This window comes from Myxocyprinus asiaticus, chromosome 12 (assembly GCF_019703515.2).
Source record: "Myxocyprinus asiaticus isolate MX2 ecotype Aquarium Trade chromosome 12, UBuf_Myxa_2, whole genome shotgun sequence".
In the NCBI taxonomy this organism is placed as follows: Eukaryota; Metazoa; Chordata; class Actinopteri; order Cypriniformes; family Catostomidae; genus Myxocyprinus; species Myxocyprinus asiaticus.
This window is the reverse complement of record NC_059355.1, coordinates 7,764,171-7,776,001: the sequence shown is the minus strand read 5'-3', so window position 1 is coordinate 7,776,001 and position 11,831 is coordinate 7,764,171. Positions and strand designations below refer to the sequence as shown.

Here is an 11,831-nt window from a genome sequence, read left to right as displayed (position 1 = left end):
TAGATTACTGATGCTAATATGTTAAAGTTGATGTGTGTAATTGCTTTTATTTTTTCGATGTTCTCCTAACACAGCTTAATATGAAGCAGCAACATTAACTAAGCCATTTGTCGACTGATTCATCTTAGGCAGTTAAACGTAGCTCTGTGGTGCAGAAATTCAATTTTAAAATCTTCTTGATAAGGACCATATTGTATATTGATTTGATGGCATGGGTAACAACTCCCTGTTCTAAAATAGGTTTATTGTTTTGAGCTCTCCATGGTGCTGAAATGCTGCCAGCTTGACAGCTAGAAATAATGATCTCAGTTTTGTGCTGAGGTTTTCATTGATAATCATTTTCAAGAAGAAAAGTGTTGTACATGAATGGATGTTTTCATCATTAGGCAATTCAAGGACAAAAAGCAGTGAATGTTTATTTTTGAACCTCCGTTCTGTGGTGCAAGTGGTGCAGAAATTGCAATCTTCAGCTTTTTTAGAAGCATTTCTACAGAATCTAACAGTTGAAATTAGTTTTGTTGGTGTAACCTAATATATTCAGGTTGATTTGGTAAATAATAAATGAAATGATATTTTCTATAAATAATTTTATATAAAAATTTGATATAAATTAAATATATAAATTATATTATTTAAATAATATTTAAAATATATATAAATAATATTATTAAATTATGTCAAATAATATTTTTGACTTGAATAAAACAAGGTAATATAGATATTACAACATTAGGCACATTTTTAAGGTTAACATTTTTTTCAATTATGCTGTTTTGTTTTTTAGATGCTGTTTTTACATATTGTGGTGTCTCTTCACTGAAAGACATTCAAAGGCTTATGGATTACAACTGGTTTCCATGTCTAAATGTTTTTGATTGGATAGAATGTGTCTGTGATATTGTTATGAGTGGTTATTTTGAGTAATGTTTTGCATTCACCCAATGCAATAATGACTTTTAAAGAAATTTCTCTCTCTCTCTCTCTCACACACACACACCCACACACCCACACACACACACACACACACACACACACACGCTTTAACACGATAAGCAAGTTGCAAGAGTAACTCAACTTCTCAGAGCTCACCACAGAAAGAGCTGCATTCACAAACCGGTGCAATAATTCAGCTTTCAAGTTCACACCGAAGGAACGGATCTCCGATCTCTATATGTTTTATAAAGGGTTTCCGACTCATCTCTACACATTTACCGAACAAGGATTGCTGACTTGAAATAATCAGGAATTAGACTTCAAATGGATCTTCAAAGACGGCGTTGTGTTCATGAAAATGAAGATATTTTGGGCTCTTCTGTACTGGAGCACTTTTACTGGATCAGACTTCGCCAGTATGAAGCACCTGGAGGACTCATTCAATGACTGAGCATCACCAATGGCGTGATTATCCGCTCCATTGTCTTAGCAATGGATGATAAATCCAACAAACTCCTTTTAGTTCCTATTTTGACCGTTTTATTCATCATGATCGGCTATCAGTACATCTGTCCAGCGGGCAGCACGTCTTGTCGTATCGGGAATGGAGAGAATATTCCGTTCTCCAAACATCCCGCAGACGTCAAGCGAGAGTCTCCGGATCCAGACGAAGACGGCTCGGTGCGATTCCGGTCCAAATTCAACTTCACGCGCGACGATCTCGAGCGCCACGTGGATTTTGACATTAAGGGGAGCGACGTGATCGTATTCCTCCACATCCAGAAGACCGGTGGAACAACGTTCGGGAGACACCTGGTGAGGAACATCCACCTGGAGCACCCGTGCGACTGCCGCTCCGGCCAAAAGAAATGCACGTGTCACCGGCCGGGGAAAGCGGAGTCGTGGCTTTTCTCACGCTTCTCCACGGGCTGGAGTTGCGGTCTGCACGCGGACTGGACCGAGCTCACGAACTGTGTGCCTGCTGTGATGAATAAAAAACAAAAGAAAGACGCGCCATTGAACCGACGGTAAGTGTATTGTTAAACGGAATCTTATATAAGTGAACAAACTGCATAGATTGTTCATTTGGGAACACTTTATAGTAACATTTATTAATAAGTCATTAACAAATATTATGTAATGTTAACAGATCAGTACATGTACTTTAAAATATGCATATGTAGGCATATGGATCTATAAAGCATTATAGCATATTTTATGCATTTATTAATGACATTAAAGGTAGGCTAACACTTTACAATATGGTTCCATTTGTTAACATTAGTAAATGCATTAGGTATCATGAACTTAAAATGAACAATAGTACTATATATTGCTATTGGTTAGTGCTATTTTATGAAAATTGTTCATTAGTTCATAATGCATCAATGTTAATAATAAATATACAACTTTTGATTTTACAAATGTATTATGTGTATGTTGCATTTAACATTAACCAAGGTTGATACCAAGCTTAAAAACCCTTGTTCATTGTAAGTTCATGCTGACCAATGTAGTTAAATGTCAAACTATAGTCCACCCAAAATTGAAAATTCTCTCATCATTTACTCATCCTCATGCAGTCCTAGATGTGTATGACTTTCTTTCTTCTGCAGAACACAAACAAAGATTTTTAGAAGAATGTCACAGCTCTGTAGGTCAATACAATGCAAGTGAATGATAGCCACTGGCCAGAACTTTGAAGGTCCAAAAAGCATATAAAAGCAGCATAAAAGTAATCCATACAACAAGTGGCTAAATCCATGTCTTCAGAAGCAATATGATAGGTGTGGGTGAGAAACAGATAAGAAATCCACTTTCACTTCCAATTTTTTCATTTGTTTTTGGCGATTCGCATTGTTCGTGCATATCGCCACCTACCGGGCAGGGAGGAGAATTTATAGTAAAAAAGTATTTAAAAATTGATCTTTTTCATATAGTTTCAGAAGGCGTGGATTAAACCACTGGAGTCGTATGGATTACTTTTATGCTGCCTTGATGTCATTTTTTGAGCTTCAAAGTTTTGGACCCTGTTGACTTCCATTGTACTGATCTACAGAGCTGAGATATTCTACTGAAAATCTTTGTTTGTGTTTAGCAGAAGAAAGAAAGTCATATACATCTGAGATGGCATGAGGGTGAGTAAATGATGAGAGAAATTAAATTTTTGGGTAAACTATCACTTTATTTTAAGATGTAACCTATATTATGAAGTGCTACCATTTAGAATGCACCATTATAGTGGGGAAGCTATGTAGAATGTGTTGCTAAGAAAAGCATACCTTTCGTTCCTAAGTTTTTATTTGAACACAGCAATGTCATGAGTTTAGATTCATCACTGTCTTAAAACGATGCACATCTGTGAATATCAGTTGCCTGCTGTAGACCACTCTGAGTCACGCAGTCTTGAATATGTGTATGACTGAGTGTGAGACAGTTTTAGACACCTTTAAATATGTTGCAACTCCTTATGATATAAATTGTAGCCAGAACATGAAAAGCTAGTGGGAATGAAATGTGTACTGTATGATTTTACCTAATGATCCAAAATAAAGACCCCATGAAATCGTTTAACAAGTGCTCTGTTGACATATTTCCTATTGAAAAAAAATAAAAAAATAGCCAATAGCCTTACGTTTAATTTAACAACCATTAACATTAGAGCTGGGTATTGATACAGATTCGCTTCAAAATAGATTCATATGGGTATATTTCTGTTACAATGTCCATTTTGCTTACATTAATTATAAATGGGCCTTCTAACCTAAATCATATTTTATTATTACCAGAAGTGGCCATCACCAAAGTGGCCACATTTTAGCTTTTGAAAAATATTCAAATTCAGCCTATTCCATCAATAAAATGTCTTTAAATTGCATATATTATGTTGCATATATATTTTTGTTACATGTTTATTGTTTACTTGTATAATTTGTACTATTTACAAGTATTTACATGGATATGTAGGACACGTCCTAAATAAGTACTGTCTCTTTAAGACTACAGGCATCAACCACTGAGCGCACATTAACAAGAGAGGACGTGCATGCTTTCTTTAGGCATCCATATGTGATTAGAATCAAATGTTTATTTTTTGTTGTTGTTGTTTTTAATCAACAACTGACTGTAAAGAACAGAAAGGTTATTAAAAGAGACATTATAGACATTGCATAAGGTTTGTGTGGATCTCATCTTTGGACACACGGAACAAGTTAAATTAAACTTTTACTCTCAACACGCAGTGAAAGGATCTCGCTGCTAATAACTTCTTCGCCATTATACTACTCAATCACTGGTGAGTGGAATCTGAAAGTTTACCAGCCAGAGGCTAATCACAGACATTTTTCGGCGCATAGCGTGAAATTTGGTCGCACATGCATGCAAGTGATTTACTTGCATTATAATGGGTTGCTGCATTGAGTAAAAGATCGATCTTGGCATTTAGCAATCGATATCAAGATCTTTCAAACGAAGTTTGCGATGCATCGGAAAATCAATATTTTTACCCAGTCCTAATTAACATTATTTGCTATTTTTACTTGTCAGAAGTAGCTGCTATTCGAGGGATGGACATGCTCATTCTAGAGAGCATTTTATTGGACAAAATGACTGAGTGCATTATGACTCATCAACTATTTTGCTCTGTTTTCCCCAAAGAAAAAGACTGTAAATTTGAAATTTGTATATCTACTAAAAGTGAATTTTGTCAGCATTTACAGTACACTACCATATAGTTGGCCTAAAAGCTAGCAGATATGGACTAAAAGCCACAAACCCTTTTTAATTTTATGATGTCTTTAAGTCTTGTTCTGTGATAACACAGTCATTTTTTTTTTATAATTATTGTTCTTGATGAGCAGGATCACTAAACTTTCAGGATACCAGGCCTTCTAGGTGTCATTTAATCAAGTGAGCTGTCAGATATTAATATTTTGGTCAAGTTGTCATACAACACATTCTCAAACATTTAGTTCTGTACCAAAACTGCTTTGCTTTAGTGACCTCATGAAAATTCCTTATGATTACCCCCTCTCTATCTCTCTCTGTCTCCTGCCTGTCTCCCTCTTTCCATACTTGGCCTCACAGAGATACTTCAAATGTGCATGTTTATGATCCTCTGCTAAAGGGTCTCTGTACCACTGAGGATAAATCGATGCTCTCAGCTGAGTGAGACAGAGGTGTTGATCTACTGCCTGTGGTGGTTCTAGCTTGTATGGCGCCCTGGGCAAACCGCCATTAACCATTAACCATGATTTGCTACTTGGTGGCTGGTTTCTAGAAAGCATTTGATTGGATAAAAATGTCTGTAGTGCAACATGAGTCATCAATATTTTTGGTCCATTTTTCTGGAAGAGAAAGACTATGTATTTTTAATGCAAATATCTGCTGAAAATGAGTTGTCAACATTTAGGAGTACACTAGCATATAGATGGTCTCAAAGCAAACACATGGACTAAAAGCCACAAAACTTTTAATTTTGTTTTCATGGGGTCTCAGTCAATTTCAGGTGTCTTATCAGGGTGAACCAAAGGCATGCACATCATAATGTGTTACTCTGGTATTCTTGGCCATAACATTATTATGATATAGTGTACAAGCCCTGTGTAGTACTCAGTGGCGGATTTAGGCATGGGCGAACTGGACAAGCTTGTCGACAGCAATGGGGGACTGGAAAGACTCATCGATGGCCACGGGGAACTGGACAGGTCTGTCGATGGTCACAGGGGACTGGACAAGCTCATCGATGGCCACAGGAGACTGGACAGGCTCGTCGATAGCCTCTGGCCCCACCACCTCCTGGCGGTCAACAGCAGGCTCCTCCACCTCCTGGCGGTCAGCAACCAGCTCCACCACCTCCTGTCGATCAGTAGTGGGCTCATCTGCCTCCTGGCAGTCAGCAGTGGACTTATCCGCCTCCTGGTGGTCAGCAGCCAGCACCTCCGCCTCCTGGTGGTCCACAGCGGGCTCCTCAGTTTGGCCACAGGTTTTGGCGTCGAGCTTCATCTAGTCCTCCTCCTCTTCCTAGTGGCGGGAAAGCCAACCCAGCTTCCACTGCCGTTGAGAGGGTATTGTTATCCTCGGACTGGGGTGAGAAGAGGAGGTCCCCAGAGGTCCAGCCTGAGATGGCCAAATTGATGACCTCTGATAGACATTCCCCCTCCTTCCCATACGGAACACAGAACCTGACCGGTTTCACCAGACCCACCATAAAAAAGATCTAACAGGCAGGACTGATTGAACCCTAGGCCCGAGGACAACACCAGAAATTCCAGTGCATACCCTCTCACTGACCAGTCTCCCTGACGTAGACCAAACAGCTCCTTTACCTGCGCGCTATGTTGTGCAGGGGCACGGGGTTCAAAAGAAAAAAAACTCATACCTGCTGGGTCTATAACTGGTTGGATCACTATGTCAGGTGTGCAGGAAGGAGGACCCAAATGCAGGCATGAAATAAAGAGATCTTTATTAAATAAAAATGAAACAGAACAAAAAACATGATGGAGAAAAACAGGTAAATAAACAAAGAGACCAGGAACAACACGACTGAACAGGATAACACACAAAATGACAGAGCACACTAGGGAACTATAAAGAGGGAGAAATCAAGAGGTAAACGAGGAAGGCAGCTGAAGCACATTAACTTATAACCAGACAGATAACAAGGCAAACGAGAGGGCGGGGTTACTGAAGACAGACACGAATAAACAAGGGAATGAGAAAACACAAACCCAAGTGCATTCACACAGCACGAGACAAAACACAAGTGCCTGGAGTGAAATAAACTAACCAACCAAAGTGGCTAAATCCAGATACAAAACATAAAACAGACATTGAACATGTACCTGTCAGGGCTCTGCCACCAAGGGGGACAAAAAAAAAAAAAAAAAAAAAACTAAGGCAGAACCCTGACTTTGTAGGTTTCAGTGTTTATACTAACATACTGTAAGCAAATGTATGTGTGCTAGAGCCACACTTTATGTAAGAATACATTTGAATACTCATGAGGTCACATTGGCAACAGAGAAAGTCCCTGCATGAGTCAAGCATTTCTCCAAAGCTTACAAGCACAAATAAAGCTCCATGTCCATGAAAATTGACCATCTGTTTCATGCTGGACAACCAAAGAGACAAACTGTGTTTTGCGTTTCTATAATCTGAATGAGGATTATTTGTTTTTTTGTTTTTCTCCCCTTTTCTCCCCAATTTGGAATGCCCAATTCCCAGTGTGCTCTAAATCCTCGTGGTGGCATAGTGACTCGCCTCAATCCGGGGTGGCGGAGGACAAATCTCAGTTGCCTCCGCGTCTGAGACTGTCAATCTGCGCAGCTTATCACATGGCTTGTTGAGCCCGTTACCGCGGAGATGTAGTGTGTCTGGAGGCCCACACTATTCTCTGCGGCATCCACGCACAACTCACCATGTGCCCCAAAGAGAGCGAGAACCACACATTATAGAGACCACGAGGAGGTTACCACATGTGACTCTACCCTCCCTAGCAACCAGGCCAATTTGGTTGCTTAGGAGACCTGGCTGGAGTCACTCAGTACACCCTGGATTCGAAGTCGTGACTCCAGAGGTGGTAGTTAGCGTCAATACTCGCTGAGCTAGTCCTGAATTAGGATTATTGACAAATGGACATGGACATGTACTTTTTGTTAAATGTATATTTGTATAAGGGAAAGTGCATGTTTTTGGACACTGTTCAACATTTCTTTTCACCACTTTTAATTAACTTTTTGATTTAACTAGTAATTTCAATGATCCTGAATTGTGACAAATTATTTTTTTATAGTACAAATATTCTCTAAATTAATAAGATGTCATGAACACTTACAATAAAAAAAAAGGTGTTTAAAGTAATTTCATGTTACATCACAGGACACTACAGTATGTCACAGTGCAGGAAAGTTGAAACTGAATAGCTATTTTATCAGACTTTTATCAGCCCTGTGAATTTGGCGACAGTAGATCGAAAGTTCGGCTGGTGAAATCGTGTGCTTACTGACATTCGAACCACTGCCCCCAGTGGCCGAAGCTGGAAGTGCTGTTAAAGGTATGGGTTTGTGTAAGCTTATTTTAGGGTGAAATGTTCACAAGGTGGATTTGTATTTTTAGTTAAATGATGTAATGCAGTAAATAGGAATGCATAATTTATAAACTCTACACCTTAATCCGAACCCCAATCTTAAACCTAACCATCAGTGGAGTAAAAATGTTTTTGTTTTTTTTAAGAGTGAGAATGCAACCTCCGAATAATGGTCACCATGTTTTTTTGTTTGTTTGTTTTTTCTCACAAATTCACAATAACTACTGTACCGGGTTTTATGGGATCAGAAACCTTGCCTCGGAGGTTGCTCCCGCAATGTGCTTTCAGTAGCACTAGAGGGAAAGTTGACCATATCTGAATTGATGGAAAATGTCTGATTTGGCATGCTGCTTGTCAGTAATTCAGCAAAATGTGGTGGATTTTAAGGTACATAAACATTCGGAATCAACATGTCGATTTCCTGTGAGATTATGTTGCATTTTATAGCTTTACAGCTAACAATTTGACTTGATCAAGTTCATTTATTTAATATGTATTATCTTCATAAATTCAAAGCATTGTTATAAACAACTGTTAGAATCAACAAAATAAGAGTGTTCCCCCACAGGACAGTAGAAATTATTTGTAAAAAAATACCATTTTACAGGTAGTTGGCAAAACAGTCAAAATTGTCCTGAACTTTTTGGTTTTGGTCCCATGTCAAATTCAGTAGGTGTGAAACTAGGCTTTGACGACATTTTCCTCAAAGATACATTGGAAACAATTTTAAATGAACTTCAACATTTTCTCATTGAATCATATTTAAATAAGTCTCATCTTTTAAGACAACAGACCCCTATAACTGTATGCCAGATGATTGTTTTTTTAGTTTAGCAAAATAGTTAGCAATATAATTCTTATTTAAACAAGTGTCACATTTTAAGACAATGCACCCCTATAGCATAATGCTAATATATTTTTAACAGTGAAATCATGATGTCAAGTGTCCATTCTAAATTAGAGGAAATACTTCTCTCTCAAAATATGACTTCTCCATTTGAGTGGCATCTTCTTTGTACCAATTGTTGCCACATTGTCATAGTTTAATAAATGGCTTGTCATTTTCATTATGCCTCTCATGCTCTCTTTCATAGAAAAGTATTTATCTGTTATTTGTCCTTTTTAACCAAACTGCACTATAATATGGTATAATATGATTGTTATTGGGCTGATTTTTTTTTTTAAACCAAATTAATGCCACCATCTCTCTCATATACTCTCTCTCATCCCCTTCCCTCAATTTGTGTAGCCAAATCCCATTCTACATATCAAACTTGTGTTTAAGCCCCTGTTGCAGTCAGACACTAATCAGAGAGGCAGCGATCGCTTCCAGCAAGGTATTCTCGAGAAGCTTGTAATGTTCGGATTCCTTCAGAAAGATTAGTGTAAGCGAGAGCAGCATCTTATCATCTGAATGAGAGATTACCATCAAGATTTATGCAGAAATCTCTGGCTTAAAATGAGTAGTGTATTCCCCCATTGCTCTGAGGATCACTGCCATCAGCACCCGTGGTTTTATTCTTAATGTATTTTTATGTCATGCCCTTTTACTTCTGGAAAATTCAAATGTATTGTTTCATTGCAACACATTACACATTGCATAAAAACAGTTCACAGATGCACAGATAAATACAAAATTATATTCATTGCAGAGGTGGGTAGTAACGTGCTACATTTACTCCATTACATTTACTTGAGTAACTTTTTGGAAAGAAATTCACTTTTAGACTAAGTTTAAAAGTGGGTACTTTTTACTCTCAGTCAAGTAAATTCCTAATGAAATTTTTGTACTTTTACTTTGTTACAATGGGTGGCGTTCCAGTCGTTACATTACTGGGTTTCATTTGAATTAATGTGTAATTTATTGAGAGATTATTGAATGGGACTTTTACGACAGCGGAAGTTCACAAAGCTGCGCGCGCTGTCACAGAGTGTCACTCGAGCCGAGTCCATCACTGCTGCAGCATCATGCTCTTCTAACTAAGTGAAACATTTTTTCGCTCTGCACAGTAAAAAAAGGATTGTTTCGTCATGCAATGCCTTCATTTAACACCAAGACAAGCGGATATTTCTTGATTAAAATTGCCAGTGTCAAAATCAATGATAATATATTTATATTTAATACATTTGGATACTTATGCTGGGGTGGCAGAAGGGGTGGCAATGTTTTTTCTTAGGGTGGCGGTAGATCCGCCCCCTGATTAGTTGGGACATCCTGTATTTTTGGCAGAAAGAAAGACATCCTGAACGGGCAGCCTATTGTGCCGTATTTTAACAGCAAAACACCCACGAAAAGTTGTCAACCCTACTTATTGTATTCTGAATGATATAAAATTGAAACAAACTATACATTGAATTCTAAAGCCATTTGTTTGTATTGTCTAATCAATGCTTTAGTCGTCTGCCACAATGTAATATCTTTGAATTATCTGAATTTTTATATCATTACATTTTTTTAATATTTTGATCATTATATATTGAATTATATTTATTAAGGGGGCTTTTTCAGCAAATATTGATATATGTGATTAAATGCAATTGCTTAGATGAATTAATCTGCATATCTGAATTAATTAATCTAATTAATTAGATTACAATTTTTTATTGATTGACAGCCCTACTTAAAAAATAACTCACTTTTGGCACAAATATGTTGACATTTCATCTGGAAACTGAAGCTCACATTTGCTGATACATTCAATTTCCAGCTTTGGTCAGGTCATGGTCATAATCATTAATAAAATGATAATAGCAAAAAGTGCATTTTTATTATACAAAAACATACATTTAATATACTGTATTTTTAATGCAATGAATGGACATAAAAGTTGTCTGATGAGTAATCTACCACTAGTGGCAATAAAATAGGCCTTGTGGACAACATACCTTTAAACACTCCAGGACAGGTCATATATAATAAACTTTGAGAAACTTTGTGATGTGGGCCACCAATCAGCTTAAGAGCCAATGCAGGGAGATCTGTATTGAGTGCAGTGCATAGAGCTTGATGGCAGAGGTGTGTTGAATCTGGTCCAAGAGCCTTTGATGTCTGATGCAGAAGCTCTTAAATGCTCTATAGTTTCTGAGTCCTTGGGTATGCAAAGTCAGGAGGAAATTTATGCATGAACACACTACACACTTTTACTCACACACACAACGCCTCTCTCAGTCCCTTTGTTAAATTCTCCTTTTACTCAGTTTCCAGTCCCGCATCCCCTGGGGTTTCCATTGTCTTCCAAGAATAGATTGCACTCTGGTTTGGGATAAGCAATGAGGCTCACTATACAGGCTGCAGTGAAATCGATATGTGTGTAGTACAGTCTTTCTCTCTCTCTCTCTCTCTCTCTCTCTTTCTCACACACACATACTTGCACACACAGCTGGCAAGTTTTGCCTAAAGTAGTGGCTTCTTTTCCATTTAAAGGCCAGTCAACTTAAATAATAATGATAATAATAATAATAATAATAAAATCTCTCTCCAACTTGCTCTCTTCTTCCTTTCATGTATATGTCCTTCAAGTTTCCCTCAAGCCCTTTTTTTTTTTTTTTTTTGGTACAATTTTCCCCATTTTAAACAGCATGCATTTAAGCTAATCTAACCCTCTACTGCACAATGTTGCCTCTGGGTAACAAACCCATTTACTTTGCAAGGCCATTACTGTATGCATATAAGATAAATGATTAACAAAATGGTTTATAACGAAGGTATGACTTTTCTGTCATGGTCCATCAAGTGCAGGATTTACATTTTTGTTCTGGAAAACTGCCCATACAAAAGCATTTCTAGTGATTTTTCACCCATCAAAAAATA

The 11,831-nt window shown here is 37.7% G+C and overlaps 1 protein-coding gene across 1 annotated transcript in view; it reads left to right on the top strand.

Annotated features, from left to right (window-relative positions):
- Positions 1-1,113: 1,113 nt before the first annotated feature.
- LOC127448831 (heparan-sulfate 6-O-sulfotransferase 3-B-like) overlaps positions 1,114-11,831 on the top strand; it is a 48,682-nt gene continuing 37,964 nt past the window's right edge. The window contains exon 1 of the mRNA XM_051711662.1: positions 1,114-1,961. Within this exon, the coding sequence (XP_051567622.1) occupies positions 1,426-1,961 (536 nt within the window). The 5' untranslated portion in view covers positions 1,114-1,425. The remainder of the gene's footprint in view (positions 1,962-11,831) is intronic.